The 23,768-nt window shown below is 30.4% G+C and overlaps 2 protein-coding genes across 2 annotated transcripts in view; one reads left to right on the top strand and one right to left on the bottom strand.

Annotated features, from left to right (window-relative positions):
* Positions 1-22,487, top strand: part of LOC107448011 (uncharacterized) — a 93,190-nt gene extending 70,703 nt beyond the window's left edge. The window contains exon 9 of the mRNA XM_071182604.1: positions 22,474-22,487. The gene's annotated coding sequence lies outside the window, so the exon portion shown is untranslated. The remainder of the gene's footprint in view (positions 1-22,473) is intronic.
* LOC139425845 (zinc finger protein Gfi-1b-like) lies at positions 4,961-18,352 on the bottom strand. The gene is made up of 5 exons (XM_071181845.1): positions 18,271-18,352; positions 16,793-16,945; positions 12,333-12,621; positions 6,800-7,038; positions 4,961-5,019 (listed from the first exon to the last, which is right to left on the bottom strand). The coding sequence occupies exons 1-5, from the start codon at positions 18,344-18,346 to the stop codon at positions 4,961-4,963; spliced, it is 816 nt and encodes a 271-aa protein (XP_071037946.1). The 5' UTR covers positions 18,347-18,352.
* Positions 22,488-23,768: the final 1,281 nt, after the last annotated feature.

Genomic DNA, 23,768 nt, shown 5'->3' with positions numbered 1-23,768 from the left:
ATGTAACAGGTTCATACTAAAATGAGAAGAAAAAAAAAAATCCTGGAAAAATTTCGAAATCTGAAGAATACAAAAAGGCTAATTTTTTTAGCATTTTCTTTAAGGTCAAGAGTATTAGAAAATGTAAACGTATTTTGTTGTAAAATAATTTAGATGACACGTTGAAGGAAAGAATCGTAACGCGGATCGGTAAAAATTTTAATATCAATTTTACTACGGGTCAGGAAAGCTTCGTTCGTAAAGTGTTGGGCCCTTGGTCAAGAGGTCGTGAGTTCGATCCCTGCCGGTGGAAGACTGTCCGTGTAGTCGGCGACTGGTGCACGTTAAATCTGTCGTTTCACAAAGTCCTCCATGATCTCATAACAAATCAATACCTGTCATGAGTTCGATTCCCTCCTGCCGAAGACTCCATTTAGTAACTGGTGACTGGTACAAGTTAAATCTGTCTGGTCACTAAGTCCTCCATGTTGCCATAAAAAATCAATATCTCTGGTTCAGGTCAAAATTATTATCCATGAATGAATGAATGGATATATTAATGGTTCCGCCCTGTAAAAGGGCTGCGATGAGTGTGTGTGGCTGAAGTTGTTTTCTTGGCCATAGATGCCGTCACTTAAAAACAAGAAGCGTACCCTCTACCTTAACCCTTTTGCTACCACCGGGACATATATGTCCCGCAGACAGTTTCAAATAACCCTATGGGCTAAATATGCTTTGTATTATTATGAATGCATGTCCCACTGGCATTCCTTGATATCACTGACAATTCAGTGTAATTTTCTCCCAACAGTACAATCTTTTCCCAATACATTTTTCCCTCTCAAAAATTCATTGCGCGGTATTTTGTCCTGTCTTGCCGCCATTTTGAGCACCGTGTGATGAAAGGAAAGGCATCAAAGCTTATGCTGAATGTGGGCGATCACTTGCCAGTAGAAGGTCCAACTCGCAGAAGATGTGTATGTTGTGCCAAATTGAAAAAAGAACAGAAACTGTATGTACAATGTGCAAAATTGCACTTTGCAAAGACTGTTTTGTAGTATACCATACATAAGTGTTTATTATATCCTTATTATAGTTTCATTATATCCTTATTGTATCCTCATTATATACATATTATTATATCCTCATTATATCCTTATTATGGCAAAATACGTGTAAATGAGTAAAAGTAACTTAGCTTTTCTCGGCATTCTCAATCATTATTTCAGTACCACTGGGACGCATGTGTCCCACGAAAAAATACCAATGGGACATATATGTCCCACTCATCCCTTTCCCTCTGGTAAGTAATTTTTTCCCTTTTTCAGAATTTTATCGATATTTGCATTGTAACTGATGTATTTAAGTACTTATTTTATTTTTTTCTCAGAAAAAAAAAATTGGTAGTGAAAGGGTTAAATTCGCTTGGTTTCTCCATGCAGGCTTGCTGGTTAAAAAGTGACATTCAGAAACAAAAAAAGACAAGAAAACATATCAGTATTAGTACCGAACTTTGCATTTGGCAAAAAGTGTAGCAATAATTTGCAATGAGACTCATTTTATGGTGAAAGCCATATTAAGTAAAAAAATAGCTTTTGCACAGCGAAAAAAAAGAAGAAAAAAAACATTTCAAATATTTGTTTAAATTACTGACGAATTGAAGCAGCGCAAGCGTCCCTGGCTATTTTACTTGGGATTGATTTAGAACTAGTTTTGCAGGAATTTTAACTCAATGCATTTGTTACAATTCAATTAATCATTCAATTTGTTCTGATTTTTAAAAAAAGTATAATTCGGTCTTGATTTTAGATTCTTTTTATTGGTATAATCAACGAATTTAGAAATTAATTCTCTCAACTCTTACGTATCTCAGTGTTAAGATTAAGAAGAGACTTGACGCGACCTTGACATCATTTGCTTTATCAGACGTGTTTTGTAGCCTTGATTTTCAAGGAATTAATATCTGAGATATTAATATAAAGTTCTTATTGTTGGAAATACTCTATTTTTTAGATAATCTGTTCAAGAAGAAAATATTGTATTAATCTGATGGTCGATTAATTTTAATTTTAGAGTTTCCATTGGCATGTATTTTTAATCCTTATAATTTCACCTCCTTGGACCCAATATTAGTTTATTTTTCTTTCAAAGTTAATAATAAGTTTAGTTTAACTATTTATACTTTCCACAGTTCAAACAGGGGGGGGGGGAACTTAACGTTTTTGAATTTTAAATAGGACAAAAATGTTGCATTTCTTACATTGAAAACAAATATCTACTTAATTTTTTTAATAAAAAGTATGTGATCAAATTACTTTTCGCCTAAAAAAGATTAATATTAAAAATTCTCCTTGCCAATAACAACAATTTTTTTCCTTATTTCTAATATTTTTTCAAAATGAAAGTTAACGTAAATCCATACGTTGAAAAAAAAAGTATTTTATCTCTCTTTTTTTCAACGAAGACAAAGTGACCTAATTTTTCAACATGTATATTTTAATGAAATTTAAAGGCATTTCGTTACTAAGTAATGTTATTTTAGAATTATTCATTAAATTTATATTCGATTATAAATTCTGTTTAAAAAATACACCATTTGTATACCTAAATAAAAATTAAATAAAATAACATAAAAACAAAGAGGAAATGAATTTTTTTAATAGTTATAAAATAAACAGCATTTTTATTTATTATCTTATTTGGATATTTATTTTCAGTAAGGATCTTTAAATCAAGATGTTTTAAAACTGTGCACAGGTCTTGTTTGATTATGAATATTTTTCTGTAGCTCGTATTAATAAAACAAATTTGTAAATTTATTTATAATTCTCCCAGCTGTAAGCTTATTTCGTAAATAATTATAATTTTTCCCTAGTAATCTATAAATTTTTATGCAACAATCCTAACATTTAAGTCAAATTTGCTGTCTGTGACCATTAATAGAAATACTTTTACAACTTTCGCGTAACGAAAGAAAAGTAAAGCGAACGTATTAATTGATTAGAAACTTCTTTTATTTCAAATATAACAAATTGGAAAAACAGTCGCCATGTTTCAAGCGCTTAAAAATAGGAGCCCATTTACAAGACTTCCCGGGCATGAATTAGAAGAAACAAACTTTTGTTTCTTAGAATTATTAGGACAAGCAATATATATTTTCTAGGGATCAGTTGTGATAATGTTAACACCAGCTGCGTGGCAGAAATAGAATTGTTCTTGTCAAACTTTTTTGAAGAAAAAGCTTTCGAAGGGTATCGTTTCAAATAACTGTAACCTAAGAATTGTATTTTATATACTATTCCGCAAAAATATAGTGGGTCTATTCTTTAAATTTTTAAGGCTATAATTATCCTGATTGAACTGTGTGCCTTGGGGGAGAAAGCTGTCTGTGTTTTGCGAATTCTGATTGGCGGTATTCACTTAATCGTAAGCATGATGGATTATTTTTTTCTTTTTTCTTTTTTGCTTAAGGAAACAGATTTTTTTTAAAATTGTTTCATTTAGTTTTAGTTACCACACATTTGATTTATTTTTGATGTGATTTGTCTGATGCATTTGATATCTCTAAAACATTTAGTTTAATTTTTATTTTTTATTTTGTGTTAATGTTTTTTCTTCGAGTTATACCATATAAACATATTAGTTCATTATATCATTAGCTTTAAAAATTCAAATTCTTCTTTTGAAATGTAATTATTTTTCACATTAAATAAAAATTATTAAATAAGAACATTAAATAAAAAATTCTTTGTATATGTTTCAATCAATAAAAATTGTTTATTTTGTTCTTACATTTTTTTGAAATTTCTATTCTTTTTTAAGTGCACTCAAATATTGTTACTTTCTTTTATTTAGTACTTGTACTTTTTACCTGTACTTTTTACCCGTAAATTTTCGAAACCAAAACTTTTTACATATTACTTGTTGCTTTTCCTTTAAGTACTTGTAATTTTACTCGTTACTTTCAAAAAGTAACGTTCCCATGTATGTTTGTAATTTCCCCACCTGTAAATTTGAATGTAACTCCTCCTCCTACATTTATTCTGAAATCCGAAATAAAACACATTTTATAATGGTTCCAAGATAGGCAAGGTGTGCTTTATATTTTGCTTTAAAAAATTTTCTGAATAGTTAAGCTGTTAGACCTTTTTTAAACTGAGAAAAAAAAGTATGATCAAATCTATCCGAATACCGAATATGGTAACATTTACTGTGTTTTCTGGCTATATGGGAACACAAAAAAGTACAGTAATTTTACAGTAACACTTTGGTAATGACTTTGGGTAAAATTGCTAATAAAATATGATCTCATTATCATGTTGTTTGATAATAAATTTGGTGAAATTATTATCCGAAAGGTTATTTTCACAAGAGAGTTGGTAATTTTAACACCTCTAGTATAATTTGGTTTAGTTTAATAAAGACTATTTTATTTAGTAAATGCATTTTATCTAATTTTCGCCCCTCGGTGGGCTGATCGTATGGCACGATTTCCAGTAGATCACCGAAGTTAAGCATCAATAACAGTGATCACTGAGTGGGTGGGTAACCATTTTGATCAGCCTGCGGAGGGACTGAGAGTGCGCGGTATCGGTCTTCGCTAAACTGTTCTACTGTAGAGTGCTCGACCTCAAAAGATACGGAAATTTTAGCAATTCTAGTCTAGTTTGAAACAACGCCAAAAAGTTTAGTTTAAAAACGACTATTTTATTTATTTTACCACCTTATCTTAATTTTATCTTAATTTTCGCCCCTCAGTGCCCCTTGTACAGCACGGTTTAAAGTAGGTCATTGAAGTCAAGCATCGATGGCAGTGGAGCGGGTGGGTAAGCACTTTGATCAGCCTGCGGAGGGACAGAGAGTGCCCGATATCGGTCTTCGTTAAACTGTTCTACTGTAAAGTGCTCGACTTCGCGCGCAGGTTGTCGGGCTACCAAAGTGGAGGAGCCATACCTTCTATAAAGAATCAAAAATTTTGATTTCATGTCTTAGGTTTAGACTCAGGAATGTTTCCCAGACCGTCACCAATAGCTTGGAGATCTAGAGCGCGTAAATAAAGTACTATTACTATTAATTTTATGTCGATTAGTTTTTTTTTCTTCATTCCTATATAATCTATTAACTAAGATCCCCAAACCTTTAAATCTAAAAATAATGTGTATCTGAAAATATGCGAATGCCAGAACAGAGTTGAACTATAAAAGTAACTAAACTGTTACGTATTACTATAGCAATATCCTGAAACGGAAACGTAGAAGTAGCGGGTTTGAATCCCGTCCTAACCTTGGGTGTATTTATCTACTTATTTATTTATAATTACCCATACAAATGCAGCTTTTTATTCTCATTACAAAGTGCAGCTTATCAGCCTTTGTCACGTTGAAGAACAGATGACACAAATTAGAGCACATCTCAAAGCTACATTAAGGGTTACGGGAATTTTCAAATCCACTATTTTCACATTGGATGTTTCATTAAAATGTCCTAATCTATGGTGTGTTATCTGATCTTCAATTTGACAACTGCTTTAAACCATATTTTGTAATGAGCATATAAGCCTTCACGCTTCATATACGTATGTAGGCTCGTGTTCTCAATTCAAAGAATGTCGAGGAAATTATTGTCAAATTGAATTGAATTGTCAAGTGAGCTCAAATTTAATAAATACAGGACAAAGATATAACCCAGCTTATGGCGATGTTTGAACAACTACCTCAACGCTTAAGAGCGATTGAAGGAGGCCTCCTTTAATCCTCTTTTAAACGCTTTGAGTGAAATCGAATCTCGCCATTACACTGCGTGTATCTTCATGCTATCTGTTTAATAAATTGACTAGGGTTTATAAGCATTTCTTTGTACATATTAAACACATCAATCTCTCATATTTATGTGAATAAATAAACAAGTATTAGTACCCACAAAAAGATGCTTAATACAGACGGTATAGCTTGATCAATCCAAGTTTAATGTTTGATCGCATCATTTAGGTCTGTTTAATAAAATATGTAAGGAAAATTCGATTAAAATAATTAACCGTCATTTGATTCTTATTAAAAATTTAAATAAACCATAGCTGAGCAAACAAATGAGGTCTATTGCCATTCTATTTGATAAAATACATTATCATCAAAATCTAAAATTACCAAATAAAAGGCAAAATGAAAGATGTATTCTAAAGAACTGTTTGGTAATGAGCATGGCGTGAAAACTTTTTTCCCCTGTTAAATTTACTATTCAAGTCTGTATTAAATACGTGGGTAACAAGAGCTATGATTGTGAAAAACTGAATTTCAGATAACCCATTAGGCAGAAAAATTATCAAACAAATTATTTAAATGCCGTAAATTTTGATGTTCATTACTATAATTCTCACACAGAAATGTCTATATATTCATACAAATATGTTTTTTTTATCACAGTTTCTTTCCAGTGTAACGGATAAAAAAGGATTTTGTTAATTATTTTCAATAAGGTAATGGAATAAATCAAAATTCTGAAAAAAATCCTTTATTATACAAGCTAGCGAACTTCAAATTTTTTTTTTTCCAAAATGAAAGGGCAGATGCTTAACTTTCTTACAATGACGCATTTCTTTTAGTTAAGATCTACCAGCAGCACCTGCAGTTGTTTGTTAGTATAAAAATATATTATTTTATTTTAAGCTAACAAAGTTACTTTTAAGAAAAAAGATGAAATCATTTTTTTTCTCCAAATTTCTAGACATTTTTCTAATCTCTAAATGAAACGTGTAGCTGACTTAATATTGAAAATAAAATTTAAATCCAAATAATTTAACGTAACTAAAAGATATAATGTTTACCTGTGTGAATGAATGTATGTTTTTTCATGTCTGATTTCTGATGGAATCTCTTACCGCAGAATTGGCAAGGGTACGGCCTAATGTCCGAATGGATGAGCAAATGGGTCGAGAGGGTTGATGACCGTTTGAATCCTTTTCCGCACTGCTTACAAATAAAATTCTTTTCTCCACTGGAACTCTGATGGGAAGACTTCTCCGAACAAGGCGGAGACGTGCAGGGAAAGCAACCGGAACTTTTCCTAGAAATGACATACTTTTCATAAAAAAATAGAAAAATCTCACATTAAATGAAATCGAATAGAATATAATTGGATGGAAGATTTTCAATACAGGATGCATAAAAAATACTCTCTTTAGATATTTCCTATTTAGTGCTTGTTTTGTTAAAAGTTCCTATTTACTATCATTAAAGTTAAACATAAAATCTTTATTATTTACTATTGTTAGGTTGCATATTTGCTTAGTTACACAGCAATTTTTATTTGAAAAAACTGTAAAAATGATTAAATTTTAATCATCGAAAATAAATTTTAACCCAGAAGACCGTATAAAATATAAAAATGTGTGTTATTTTCGATCATTTATCTCTACATCGCTAACCAAAAGAGATTATTATAAAAGTCTATCACTTATTTGAAATTTTTTTTTATAGTGTACAAAATAAAGAAGATTTAACCTTGAATAACTTTTGTCTTAATGTTTTGTTTCACGAATTTAGTGTCAATTATTATGGTTTAAATGAGCGATAATGCTATTATACAATGACAATGCAAATATGACAACATAACAATAATTAAATAACTATAGTTGAACAACAGTAATTAATGCTAATTATTAGCTATGTACCAGAAACAGGCACTAAAACGTATTTTCTCAGAAAAACATACTCCCCCCCCCCAACAGATTTAGAATTTCGACCATCAAAATATAGGGGTAGCTGCATTCAGGAAAATATGGTTTTATAATTTAGGCATGCGAGCTGACAAAAAATTTGTGCCCATTATTAATTTCACTTTCTGCGTATTTAGAAATGTCTCGAAAAGTTTTAAAGTGAAAAGAATTTTTTGTTGCATATAGTTAAACAATTCGTTTATTCATGAATAATTTCATGTAAAAAAATAACTTTTAATAATTTATTATTATTATACAAAATATTATATTGTAAAGCATACGAAATTTTACACCATTTTATAATACGAAATTTTAAATGAAAAACTGCAATGTGGGCATATAGTTTTTGAGATACAAAATTTCGAAAAAGCCAATTTTCAAAAAATTCTATTTCTCCAGAGCTATTCGACCTATTTCGTTCACATTTTGCATTTTGTCATTAAAAACTACAAATTTAAAATGATATAAAGATTTGTATTCTTTACAATAGAATACTTTTTTTTATACCTTTATCAGGTAAAATAATAAAAATAAGTTTTAAATTGTAAAGAGATATTTTTAAAAACAAAATATCTTTAGATAAGCGAATTTTATAACTGTAAACAAAAAAAAATTCAATGCACTTTAAGGCTTCCTGAGAAACGCAGAAAGCGAAATTAATACTAAGGTTCCCAAACTTTCGACAGCTCTCCTACTGTAATTATTGAGATCATATTTCTCTCAGATTGCGGCTACCCCCATTCACATATTTTGATGGTAAATATTCAAAATCTATTAAAAAAATATTGAAAACGAGAAATAAGTTATAAATTTTAAATAATCATGGAATAACTTTTAATACAAGAATTTGAAATTATTTCCATGAATGTAAATATTCTGTAACTACGTCTACCACAACTACATCTACATTTAATAGCATAACTTTCAAATAAAACAATGTTTTCTTTCAATAAACATTTAATATTTTTATTCCAAGGAAGATTATTTCATCGTTGTGATATGTTTATCAGGTGATTTCTTTACGCTGATGTTTATAGAAGATAAACTGATGCTTATCACTGGAAAAACAAAGTTTGTTTTAATCGGAGTGTAATGGAGTATGACTATATGATATCGATTTAAAAAAAATTATGTCCTTTTATTTATTTAGTTATTTATTTTCAATTTATGTTGCCAGTTATGTTTAACATTATAAATATTTATAATTTCAGAAGTTTTAAACGTGCTTAAATGTCTTAAACTTACCGTTTTTTTTTTTAAATTTTATTTATATTTGTTTTAGGGCAAGCAACCAAAAAAAAGTTATTAGAAACTAATAGTTGAATCTGAAAGACTTTTAGATGTTAATTTTGGGAAAAAGTTTGAAAAAATTCTATCATGTCTTTGAATTTCGTAGCCACCAATTTTTTGTATTATAGTCTAAGGAAACGAATAAATATGAAAAGTCATAAATCGTCATTGGTGGCTAAAATATAAAATATTCAGACTATAGTTTGTTATGAAAATAAATGAAAACAAATTTTTAAGAACATATGGGCATTTCTTTTTTCGTCTGTTTAGAAAAATTTTAGTTCCAAATAGCTTTTATTCGAGAGATGAACCTAAGATATTCTTATCTAAAAATATGGGGTATTGTTTATTACGCCAGATTGAAAAAGAACAATCCAAAGTCCAGAGAACCAAATGTTTATGATGTATAAGAAGTACAATTTTGTACAAACTTTTACTCTTTGCAGATTAAAACTATTTTGATATTGCAATATAGACACGTGAAGTATTTGTTCGTGCTTTTTTATGCTTAGCACAATGAAATCAAAATGCAAACGATGGAGATAAAGCTTTAAAAGAAATGATGGTTTTATTCAAAAAAAATATTCTTTGATTTATATCCATCTACGCATAAAAGCCTTACACCTTCAAAACTAATAGTTTTATTAATAAAATAATTTTTTTATTTTATTGCATTTGTCATAAAAAAATATGCATTAAACAATGACTCACTTTTCTATTAAGCAATGTGCATATAATATGCTTAAGTTCAAAAGTTTATTTTGGATTTTCTATTAGCAATTATTATTGTAAACAATTAGTTCCACCGAAATTTATTTTGTTTTATTCGACTAAAGGTAAAAAAAAATTGGAGAGAGAGAGAGAGCACTTATTGATATAGCAAATTTTTTTTAGTTTCTGCCCGATTGCAGAATGCATAAAATAGGAAATTATCTTCGTTTCTGCAAGCTCAGTTTGTGAAAAATAGTTATGTGACTGAAAAAAAAACGCAAACCCTTATTTGAAATCAACTTGCCAAACAATATAAAAATAGTTATTACCTGTAATCACTTTTTAATGAATAAAACTTTGTAAGCTTTTGTAATTTATTGGAATTTTAGATTCATAGTTTAATAAATGACTCTTTTAGCATTTTTGTTAAATAATCATCGGATCAAATAACTGTGGCAAGATCGAAAACAAATATTATGGTAATATTGCAAATAGTTGTATTTTTTTTAATAACGTCTTCTCATTTTAAGTATATTCTCATTTTGAAGAATAGAACAGTTTACGAATTCATGAAGAATACAAGTGTATTGTGATTTACTATCATATTTATGGTGAATGAGATAGAGAAGAGAAAAAATTGTGTTTTCTGACACGCATTGAGTGTATGTCTCTGGAAAATGGTAAAAATGGAGATTTGGTCAAATCTCAAATGTACGAGAGATGATGAACGGAAGATGTTAAAGTAAACCTCAGTGGGGTCATTTCCCTAAAGAAAGTAAGATCAAATCACTTAAAAGGTCTAGTGAAAATATGACTTAAACAGAAAAATATGAAATGAGCAAAATAAATATGAAATAAACATACGAATTTTTATTCATGCTTTTAATTTGAAATAACAGGTTTGAAGTTTCAATTTGTTTTGTATGCCATCTTATTTATTGATAAATGCTTTTTGAAATGTGTTTATAAATTTTAATATCGTTACATATCATGATATTTTTATTTTAAATGAAATAGTATTCACATTCGATATTTTGTTAAAAAGTTATGGATCATCAATGTAGAGAGAATGCTGCAAAAAAAGTTTATTTAGTAATTTTTAAAAACTTTAGAACGAATCTAAAATTTAAATCCAGTAGACATTTGCTTAAATTTTATAAGGATTTGTGTAAAAATTTTCTCCTTTCGGCGGGAAATTTACTGCCCATATTTTTACATGTTATAGGAAATAGTCTATGAAAAAGCAGTTACAGTTTCAGCCATTCTAATTACACAATTAACTAATTATTTACTTTATATCAGTCTATTCACGCAATGAATTCAGATTTTTTTTTAAAATGTTGAGCCCAAATAGACAAAAAATATCATGCATCGGCTATGTAATAGCATATTTGCTATGTGATAAGCCAATGCTGGAAGCGGCTTACTAGCCCGACAGAGTTGAGATTCAAGCCTGAGTGACATCAGTCACCACGTCACATTTTATTTTATAACCGATGTTGAACAGCCGACCTGTTTTTAAGTTTACGGTTTCTTGATTTGAACTAAACCCAAAAAACGAAGAAACTCCTGCATTGAGTATGGGACAAACTAGCCTTAGTAGTAGTAGTATATATATATANTAAAAAGATGGGCAAAATTTTAGGAAGTGATAGTACACACCCGAGCAAACAATTTTTATCAAAGAGTGCATGGTCGAAAACAAAACGCAAAGGTGCTGGCGCATTTGGAAAGTTGTTTGATGCAAACGTGAAAGCTCCATTCCTGTTGCGAGTTACTGCGCTGCGAATTATTATTTGCATGTTATGGGAAGAAGAAGAGCTCGTATGCAAATATTTCGTCACGATTCATACATAAAAGCTGCTGATTCGAGTGCTATAATGTCTAAAAATATTTAAAAAATAATTGGCTTTTTGTGGGGACAGCTGAAGGCTCTTATGTATGAGACTCCCATTCAATCTGCAGAAGAACTTGTCGCCGAGCTTTCGGTCGCAGCAGGGAAAGTTCGTGATGTGCCTGGTGTGTTACAGAATGTTCGCCTATCTTTTCCTCGCCGTTGTACTGCCTGCATAGCTGCTGCCGGCTACTGTTTTGAACACATTGTAATCACATGCCATTAAATTTGCTTTTATAACTTAACTTCATCGTTCTTTGTGTGTTTTTGCCTCATATAAAAACATAGACATTGACGCCCTCTAGCGGTTTTGCGTTTCGTTTTCGACTATGCATTCTTTGATAAAAAAATTGTTTGTATTGTTTGATAAAAAATACTATCACTTCCTAAAATTTTGCCCATCTTTTTAGAATCACCCTATATATATATTCCAAAATTCTGTAAAACCATTTTACGTCAGCACTATGGTTCGTGCCAGCTGGGAACAGAAATCTACTAGATGTCGCTAAGATTCGAACCTGGGCTACCTCAGTAAGATTTTCTCTCTTCCTTTTGAGCTGCCGCGGCTTCTCTACGCCATATTTAATATGATTAAAAAATATTATAGAAGTCTTATCTTAAAGTAAATTTTAAAAATATTACGAGCTCACCAAAACGAGTTTCTGTCTTGTTGAAAGAAATGATGTTATCGAATTTTTCTTTCATCAAAATAACAATTATTTTAATTCAATATACTTAATGACTTACTTTGATGAGTTGAAATGATGGTGTGAAGCTGGCCATTGCATATTATTACAATGCAAGCCACAAGCGCATTCATTTCTAATGGGATGCTGCTGAGAACTTCCCTGGAGATCATGACTTGGGTGTTGTGAGGTAGAATGATGATGATCAGTAAGTGAGGAAGGGTGGGTGAATGTGTTTTGGGGGAGATTTCCGGAGATGGAAAAGTTGGGAATGGGATTATGAGTAAAGGAGAAACTAAATTTAGGGGGTGAAAAGGTGAGGAAAGTCGTATTCGGAAAGGCATCGTTATCTGAAATGATTATATAACGGTTCAAAAAATTTAGTCATTATAATTATTATATAATTATTTTCGAAGATAATAATGAAAAATATTTTATAAGTATAAAAATATTATTAAAAAAAGTTTTAAATAATATAACTTTTAAAAAAAAAATATGACACGGATTTTAGAAAACAAAAAGCATTGTTCAAATATTTTTTTCATCAAATCAACCTTAAAACAAAGAGAGAAGGGTATTACAAATTAGGAAAGGCTCTTCTTCAGAGTTGGTTTTATTCAGTCTTAATGTAACTTTGCAATTTTATATAAGTATTTTTAATCTAACTCTGCAATTTGATTTAGGAATTTTTATTATAACTCTGTTGTTTTAAATATATCAACAAATAAAAAGGAAGGAATAACATGTACATTCGCAATTGATACGCAACTTAGAATGAAGTTTGTTATAACACCCAAATGAAATCCATTATATTGCATGCATATTACATGGTATTGCATAACATAACATGATATTGCATGGGATACGATAAATAGTCAGATATGCAATATTTTTTTAACGTTGATTCAGTTAGCGCTACAATTTCGTTCTTGTTTTTGCAAAAAGAATAATAGTGTCAGCTTGCGGGAAAATTTTTTTGGTAAGAAATTGGAAATTGTCGCTTAAACAGAACGAAGTCAAGCATCACAGGCTGCGGTCAGTGTGCGGGTAGGTGACCACTTTGATCAGCCTTCGTAAGGACCGAGGGTGTGCGGAATCGGTTCTCGTTAAACTGTTCAACCGTATGTAAAGTGCGTGCAGGTCGTCAGGCTACCAAAGTAGGGGAGCCATCCCCTCTGCAGAGGATTAAAATTGTTATGGCATGTCTTCGGATCATCCTTAGGGATGATTCCCAGGCCGTCGTCAATAGACCATTGTGCAGCTCTAGTGCGACGTAAATGAACTACAACTACAACAACGTAAGAAGAAATCTGAAACTAAGTTTTGTGATCTATTCGATAATAAAGTTTTCCCTTCTAAGTTTCTGGAATTATGATTTTTCAATTTTTTTATTTAATTATTTATCTTTATTTAATAATTTATTTTTATTTAATTATTTACTTTTATTAAATTATTTACTTTTATTTAATTATTTATTTTTATCTTATTATTTATTTTTATCTAATTATTTATTTTTATTCAATTTTTTATTTTTACTTATTGTTTGTAGTATAGAAAATAACTTATGCTTCTCATAACTCCAACATCATTACGTGTTTTGAATCACAATACTACAAAGGGTAGTAATGTGATACTACCACTATATACGCATAAACAACGAGAATAAAATCAAAATTAAAAAAATCAAGAAATATATTTACAGCGAAAAATTAGTAATTGCTTTTTTTTTCTTCCCTCAGATGCTCTTTCTTCAGTAACTGTCAAAATGATCATCCCTTTTTTCAAAATAATAAGAGAATTATTTTCCTTGAAGCTGCTTCGAAGAACCTGGCACTACTTAAGAATATATAGATTTTCATCCAAGGAGCTTCTTCAAATGTCGGAAACAGCCAGAGCTCGGAAGGGACGAGATCTGGACTGCAATGGGGATGTGGCATGATTATAATACTGTCCAATCAATAGCAAAAATTTATGGAAGAGCGTATTTCGTTTTTTAATTTAAAATTACTCACCTCCATTTCTGTAAGGACCAAAAGTTATTTGAACAAGATCAAAAGAAAAGAAAATTGTCCGTTTCGCTCAGAATATTTATAACCATTCAGTTAAGATTTAAAAAATTGCTTTCATTTTTATTTTTTTGTTTTTTGGTGTTGACACTTCGTAAGAAATAACTCTTAGTTTTTATGAAATGCTCTTTGTATGCATTGCTAGTTCTTTTTCTTCTTCCTCATAAGCGTAGTTGAACAGTCGACCCAATTTTGAGTTTAAGGCTACTAATGGTCAACTCTGCAGTCTTGTAATTTTGAAACTAATCCAGAACACAAGGGAACTCTTGGATCAAGCATAGGAAGAAATTTGCGTTCGTGGAGGATGTTTTAATGGAACTATCCCGTGTTTGTGTTACATGGGGAGGAAAAACACCAAAACATTCCACTGTTAGCCCGACGATAAGGAGACTATGTATTGCTAATTGTGGATTATACTATGCAATATTACATGAGTCTAACACTGAAATAAATTAAACTCAGTGGGCGACAGCTCCTGGAGAGTCAAGGCTTACTGTACCGAACCCTGTTTTCTTGACATTGACCTCAGAAGTGCAGGAGATATTCCGGCTGAGTGGTCAACCGAGGGTGAAACCCCTAGTGCAGGGTTTCTCAAGCGGTGGTTCATGGACCCCTTAGTGGTCTATGGGTCATATTTTGGGGGTCCACCGACTTCTCCTAATTTTTAAAACGTTTGGATCAATAATATTTAAATAACATTGATCTTTTTTTTCTTCTAAAAGGTGAAAACACATATATATTTGAAACTAGGTGATCGAGATACCCCAAATTAAGTGCGGATTGCACACAGCCCTCTAATATCCCTGTCATATTTTTTACATCCTGCACTACCCGGCTTTCAGTTTGCACCATCAGGGGCAACCTCCTGATGACGTCTGCTGTGCTATTTTTACCATCCCCTATCAAGCTACGTACATTTGACACCTTGTCCAGGTTACTAGACCTAGAATTTTTTATTAAGAAAAAAGCCCAGTTTTTGAAATCTGGAACATTAACCAAACTTGGATTTAGTTTTCCGCAAAATCCTTTGATTGAGGCATCTTTCAAAGTTGCATATCGTATTGCCAAAAGCAAGAAACCGCATACTATTGGAGAGACGTTAATTAAGACATGTGTGCCGGAAATGGTTGAATTAGTTTGTGGACTGGAACAGAGAAAAGAACTTGAGGCTATTCCATTGTCAAATGATGTGATACATTCAAGAATAGTTGAAATTTCATGCAATATCTTGAAACAGATCATCGATGAATTGAAAGCATCGCCATTTCCCTTTAGTATGCAACTGGACTTCTCGAATTGTAGTCAACGTCTTGCAGGAGGGTGGTCCATGACTTCTTAAAAATTTTAAAAGGGGTCCATTGTCCCCAAAAGGTTAAGAAATACTGCCCTAGTGTATAATTCTCAGGCCTACTTTATGCTAATTTTATAGCCCACTGAAGGGATAAAACGCTGAGTCAACCTTGCCCGATGCGATGATAGAACCCAGTACCTGTAGCACGGGATCACGATGAGCTACCACTAAGACACCACGGTTCTCTTATGGTTAAAACGTGCTTTAAATGAAATGACAGGGATTAACTACTTGATCGATACATGAAGAGAATTTGTTAAATTTGAAATAAAAATGTCAGTCAACCTTCAAAACTTGCATAAATAATGATGGAATGAGAATGTACTAAACATAAAGATTCATTAAAAATCTTTTGTTACTGCCATTAATCAATTTTGTTTTGCAATGTATTTTACGAAGGAAATGATTTACTTATTATTATTTGCAAATAAAATATTTTATTGATTTGTAATTACTGCAATCTGCTAAAAATAAGAATTTGTTTCGAAAGGCATGTATTCAAAATGAAATTTCAAGCTTTCGTCTAAGTTCATGTATAATTTTTGCCTGACACTTTATTTATTAAATATGAGATTTTCAGACATAAAAAGTAATTCATGTTTCTATCAAATTTATTATTAAATGTTAATTTATTATTTGCCACTTAATAACATGTGAAAAGTATTCCAGTGGAATAGTGTGCCACCTAAAAGATATTATAATATACCATATTTCCTTAAAGAACTAATGCTTAAGACTGAAAATTAGAAAATGACACTAAAATCGTTATTTAAAAGAAATATTTTCCAGAAATTATTTCTTAAGATTTTCTCTCCATTATAATGAAATACCATGAAATATCTCCATCTTATTTATTCAGAGGCAAAAATTTAACATAGAAAATCAGGAAATGGCATCAAAAAATCGCCGTTTTTAAAATCGTTTTCTCAAAAACTATATTATTTTCTGCATTTCAGTAGTTAACACAAGGTGGTACTAAAATACTTATTTTGATATATTTCTAATCGAAAATAGAAACTCAAAGATTTTTTATTAATCCTTAAATATCAGAAAATAACAACATTAAAAACATTTTCTAAATTTTGAGTTTTGTCTAAGACTTACCAGACCATGAAATATCATTGAAAACACCTGATGTTGTAAATAGGTTTGTGGAATGTTGTGAACTCTTGGAAGCTTTTGCGTCATGTTTTGGAGAATCTTTCTTTAGCAAGTATTCGATAGAATAATTTAAATTCTGGCGAGGTTCAAACTTATCTGAAATAAAAGGAAATTAACATTTAGAAGAATTCAACTAATGTGCCACAAAATCAATTACAATTATTTCATGCAAAATATCGATTGATTTCAAATTTGGTTGGATTTATTGGTTGAATTTTATTTGACTGTTCTTTGTAATTTCAAATTATTTAATACAATTAATTATTCAACATATTAAATTAATTTAAATTGGTTATGAAATAATACGTCTATATATATTTGAATTATTCAAATTATTTTATAGAAAATATCGTTTGGTTTTAAAATGAATTCCAGTGTAATTTATCGTTTGTATTTCATATTGATCGGACTAAGTTAGTTAATATGAAAACTATAATCTTGATGATAGAAATTGTCAAAACAGATATTTTTATAAAATTTTGTCGTTTTTTGCCATCCTTTGAACTTGTTGAGAGTCCTTTGAATTGCAAGAGACTGAAGTTAAGTCAGGTAAAATATCATAGTGTTGGAATATGATTTATATATATTTATATATTAACCCAAGTTATTTTTACATTTTTGTTCCTTTGCAATATGTGTCAAAAATATTCAGTAGTTTCAGAAGTTTTAGAATAGAAAGCTAACCTATACACCATTAGTTCTTATAATATAGATTCTACGAGTGCAAAATGGTGTGCATATTAATAAATATATTTTTAAAAAAAAACAGATTAACATAACGCGCATTTATAGACATTAATTTCTTATAAAATAAATCTCGACATTTTCCTCAGTATATGTCGCTTGGTATTTTTAATCGCTTTATTTTCAATTAAATTAGAATCAATCATATATTATTTATAACAACAGACTTGACTATGCTAATAATTGCCAAGTCAATAATAGTTATTGCTTTAATAGCCAAGTGGGATGTTGTTTTAAAGCTATATATTATTATTATTATTATTTAAGTCATTATTTAAGTTATTTTTTAAGTTGAATCGAAAAATCATTGTTATTGTTACTTGATTCAAAAATTCCGACTTTGAAATCGAATAAACACATTAAATCAGGGCAAAATAATTTTACAATTATAATTATAATTTTACTCAAATTATAATATGTATTGTTTATCAGTTTAGAACTTTCTAATTAGATTTATTTTGATTTATCTAAATTTACTATGTCAGCATTTTTTTTTAAAAAAGAAGAACTTAAAATTAACATACACGTCTTATATGATAATTTGAGACAAACTAAAAGTGCAATGACAGTACCATCATAAAAAAAGCTTATTTCTCATGATTTATCTAATTTTGAACCAGAATGGTATAGCTGAAATTGATAATATCCACAATTTTGACTAGTAAAAATATTATCACCTTTTCCATTTTGTTCCACGTGTTCCGAATTCCATTTGAAGTCGCCGCAAGATCCCTCCCGCTCTTCCGGATCCATCTCTCCCTAAATTCCTTCAGAAACTTCATTTCTCTCCGCATCCCAGGATAAGGATCGGAATTTCTGAAGTGGGAGGAGCAGAATTCCTTACTCTGCCAATGGGCAATCACAGTAGGGATTTCTAAGGTCCAACGCAGTATTTAGTAGGAGGAGTTTTTATCCTGGAATCTTCACTTGTTGGATTTGAGTTCAATTGTTTTAAGCAAATGCGCAAATGTCAACGCTATATTAAAATGTTTTTTCTTTTTTTTTAAAAAAAACATTGGGTTATTTTTATATCATTACCGTTTTACCTGATTTAGAAAATAGAACGAACTAGAACATTAATTTATTTTAAAGAAGTTATGTTAAGAATGTCTTCTAATGTTAAAGAATTGAAAAATTCTGCCTTTTTATCATCTCAAAGAAATATGTCCAAGAAAAGTGTCAACATTATGTCAAAATGTTTCAAAATACAAAATGTAGCAATTTTAACAAAAGTGTCGTTTTATCTGAGTTAAAAGTTTCAAACGAAATGGAACATTAATTTAATTTAAATAAGGTAAATTAAGAATGTCTCCTAATGTTGCAGAATAGAAAAATTTTGCATTTTTATTATCTTGGAGAAATATGTTCAAAATTAGCCCCCGAATTTCGTGTTTCAAATAAATGAGCAAGTGTCAACATTATGTCAGAATGTGTCAAAATAAAGACAAAAATACCGTTTTCTCTAAATTGAAGTGTCACACAAAATTGAACATTTATCTAAATAAATTAAATTAAAATTGCCTTCTAATGTTAACGAATAGAACAATTCTATATTGATATCTTCTATAAGAAATATCTCAAAGTTAGCTTACAAATTTTGTGTTTGAAATGAATGAACAAACGTCATCAGTATGTCAGAATGTTTAAAAATACAAAATATGTAACAATTTTTACAAAAATATCACTTAATTTGAATTAAAGTCTCAAACGAAATCGAACATTAATTTAATCTAAATAAGTTAAATTAAGAATGTCTTCTAATGTAAAATAATAGAAAAATTCTGTATTCGTATCTTTGATAAGATCTGTGTTAAAGTTAGCTTACAAATTTTGTGTTTTAAATAAAGGAGAAAGTGTCAACAATATGTCAGAATGTTTAAATAAAGAAAAGAAAGTAGCAATTTTCACAAAAATATCGTTTTATCTGCAAGTGTCAGACAAAATTGAGCACTAATATGATATAAATAAGAGAAATTAAGAATATATTCTGCTGTTAAAGAATAGAAAACTCTGCCTCCATATTTCCTATAAGAAATTGTTAAGAGTAGTTTTTAAATCGTGTGCGACTTACAAAGTTGTCGAACAATTTGCGTAATCTAAAAAATACCTTGTTTAAAAAATGCCTAAAGAACAAAACTTGGGAAAATGATTTTATAAATGGTGCTTATTTTATTATTTTATTTTGTGGTCTTCAGATTAGTTTGTTTTTTATTTTTTGAATAAAATAATAAATTTTATGTAACAACTAATTATAAAAAACTCGATTGTAAATAGTACAAACTTTGAAAACTTATTTTGACATGTTTCTTAAAGATATTATGAATACGGAATCTATATTATTTCTTATAGACTGAACCTATATTATATTTACAATTTTAGATGCTTGGAGCTCCTTAAATAATAATATTATTCAAATTTATTGCAAATTTAGTACGGTACTCGATTGACTCGTATTTATATGTGTTTTTTAGGTTTAATTACACGATATTACAAGACTAAACTGAAATATGGCAAAATTTAATATGGTTAACTTTAATATGTTATTAAAATTGCAAGAACTTTATTCTATTATATGGTTCTTCTGGGCACCAATATTATGATAGATTATTATAAAATATAAAAATGCACAATGCACACAAAAAAACTGAAACACTAGGAATAGCTTGGATCTAACGATCAGATTTTCACTACAAAGATATAGTTCAAATGATTCGAAGGTTGAACTTAAATATCCTAAATAATTAGAGCAGACGATTTTTTAAAAAAGAAAATCGGAATTAAAAGAACTTTTCTGTATAAACATAACCTTTTCTCGATGATGACAAAATTTAATAATTGAGGCGAAGAAGTCTAATATTTCTTAAGAAATGAAAATTCAAAAAGTATGACATTTTGATTTTAATGCTCAGAAACTAAATGGACGATTTCTATCGAATTTTTTTTTGTTTAACGTACGAAATACTTTTTTTTTAAATTTCTGTAAACATTTGAAAACCCTGAAACTCAAAAAAAGATTCGGTCATTATAAAAAATATCGAAAAACAGTAAAAAAATTTAGAAAATTATGTTCACAGAATACTTTTTAAAAAACAAGTAATAAATTTATGTGAGCAATTTCTTTTATTTGCTTTCTCCGATTGTTGGTATCTCATAAATAAATAAGAAAATGGATTGAGAAAAAACTAAATCGTCGAGAAAAAATCGGTTCGTATAATATACTCAGAAATATTATATTTCTTTGTCTGATTTTGTAACCTAAAATTCTGTCTGCACTTTAATTAATCAGTATTTTTACAGTTTACCTCTCGAATTGTTAAAATTGCATGCCTAAGGTATTATGGTTTTGCTAGTTTTTTTTTTTTTTTTTTCATTTGCGAACTGGACGCAGTTTTTTATGAAATAAATATGACTGAAATACATTTGTAGAATATTTCTGAAAAATATAAATGTGGATTTTAACATTTTTGTCATCATTATTCTTATATATTTTAAAATATTACTTTAAACGATTTTCTGCAAGACTAAATGTTCTTCTGATATTTTCTCCACATCTGGAGCATTAATTTTCTGCCTAGCAGAAGGCAATATATTTAAAACTAAATTTGATAAAGTAACTTATTAACATTATTTTGAATCTCAATTTCTTAATTTGAACTAAATTTTGATTCCGTTATAGCTTAATATGTTAATTTACTTTATTTTATTTATTTACCAGAAAATTACGATAAACTCCTGGGAAAAATAACTAAATTAATTAATACTATTACTATGAGCTTTCTCAAAACACATTATTTCATAAATTTTATTTCAAAGCGCCATCAAAGAGATAACTTATAAAATTCAGAGGAAATTATTACATTTCGGTATAGTAAATAAAATATTTTGCTTAATACAATTTAATTAATGAATTAATTTACTTTTCATTTTAATATCGTACAAAATTGCTTTCGGTTTGTACTTGAAAATAAAGGAGATAGTAAATAAAGCTTTGAACATTCGGTAATAAAGCTTTGAACTTTTAATTTCGGTAAAGCCAAATTTCTTTCTTTTTCAGGGGCGATAGGAGCGCTTTTCTATTAGGAACTATTTCTTCGCGTGCTTCTGAGCAGGTCATAATTGGGAAAGCTCCCTAGCCGCGTGCGGCGGCATTTCCAGTCATGGGTTCCTATGCAGTTTTAATCCTGATGATGTGCCCTAACTTCCCTAGAAGTTTGTCGCTACGTTTAAATGACACCTTAATACATAATGATTTTAAACTTAAACATTTCGTCAAAAAATAGTTTAAAACTGCCATTTAAAATATTTGTATCAATGCAACAAACCATTTGTTTCCCAGTGTAATCTAATAATTATTCATAATTCATTAATGGTGATAATCATAACTCAAACTCATGATTCGCTCATGATTCATGAACTGCGAAGAATATTTTATGTATGTTATGTTGGCACTGACCGCAATCAGTATGCAAGCTCACTTTACTTAACATAGAAAATCATAGAATAATTTTTCGAATTTCGGTATCTTCTAATATTGTAAATATCTACAATGGTAATGAAAAATATTTTCAGTGGTAGACGGATCATGGGTTCGAACCCCACTGTTTAGATCTTTCACGGTTAGCCTAACCGCAAGGGCTTGCGGTTAGCCTAACAGTGAGAGATAGAGATCTTACAGTGAGCGGCTAACAGTGGGAGATCTTCATGGTTATCCTGGCAATTATAGCGCAAATGAGGGTTAGTTCCATCCAAAAAGTTCTCTACGAGGGGTAATTTGTTCTAATGCGTGATCCAGGATTTCCCTTGTCTTCTGGGTTGGGTTTGAAATTACAGGGTTGCGGAGATGAAAATTTGTAGTCGTAAACTCTGAATTGGTTCAGATGTTCAACTCCAGATATAAAACAAAATAAAAATCTTTGAATGTGGATCTCAAATTTTCATATAAGTTATTAATTATAATTAATTTTAAAATAAAATTTTAAAAACTACATCTTTCAAGCAGATTAAAAAGGAGAAAATAACGTAACAGCCCATCAGGATGTGAGTGAAATTTTCACGTATTTACGAAATTATTATTTCCTTGTTATCACGTTATTTTTCACACGAATTTTTCACGTTATTACACTCTATAACAAAAAAAAATCGAAGCACCAAGAAGCAATCATCCGATTGCTTTGAAATTTCGTATGCATGAATGTTTTGAACAGATATGGCTGGAATGATGCCGACTGGGGACCTATAGTCTTTAGCGACGAATCCCGCTTCCAACTGTGTCCTGACGATCATCGAAGACGTGTTTGGAGACGCACAGGGCAGAGGGGGGATCCTGCCTTCACTATTGCACGCCACACCGGCCCTCAACAAGGCATTATGGTCTGGGGTGCCATTTCCTTTGACAGCCGGACCCCTTTGGTCGTCATTAGAGGTACACTTACTGCACAGCGGTACGTCGACGACATCCTAAGACCTGTTTTGCTACCGTTCCTTTTGCAGCGCCCTGGGCTGGTTTTTCAGCAGGACAATGCCAGACCACATACGGCACGTGTTGCTATGAACTGTCTGCAAGCTTGTCAAACTCTTCCTTGGCCTGCCAGATCACCAGATCTCTCTCCCATCGAGCATGTCTGGGATATGATGGGAAGGCGATTGCATCTGGCACGGAATGTTGATGACCTCGTTCGACAATTGGATCGAATTTGGCAGGAAATACCGCAAGAGACCATCCGGGAGCTTTATCGGTCTATGCCACGCCGTGTGGCAGCTTGTATCCAGGCTAGAGGTGGGTCAACACCTTATTGAACTTGTTACTGTAACTCTATAATAAGTTATTCAATTGTTCTGAAATTTTAATCATTTACTATTCTGTACATTGTCTTCCTATCCACCAATTTTAGTTTCAATCGGACAACTCCATCTTGGTGCGTCGATTTTTTTGTTACAGAGTGTATTTACGAAATTGATGCGCCTTGCGTTTTTCGCTCAAGGACTGAGAAAAATAGAATTATTTTCTTTTCAGTCTACTTCAAAAACGCAATTTTCAAAATTTCAATTTTATTTCCTTAGTTTTATTTTTTACATTTTAGTTTATTTATGACAGAAAATTATGGGACCTTCGACTGGTGTTTATATTTTTGTCTGCCCCATTTAGGAAATAATTGTAACTTGCACAACAGGATTC

This window comes from Parasteatoda tepidariorum, chromosome 6 (assembly GCF_043381705.1).
Source record: "Parasteatoda tepidariorum isolate YZ-2023 chromosome 6, CAS_Ptep_4.0, whole genome shotgun sequence".
NCBI classification, from domain to species: Eukaryota; Metazoa; Arthropoda; class Arachnida; order Araneae; family Theridiidae; genus Parasteatoda; species Parasteatoda tepidariorum.
This window is presented reverse-complemented; position numbering and strand designations above follow the sequence as displayed.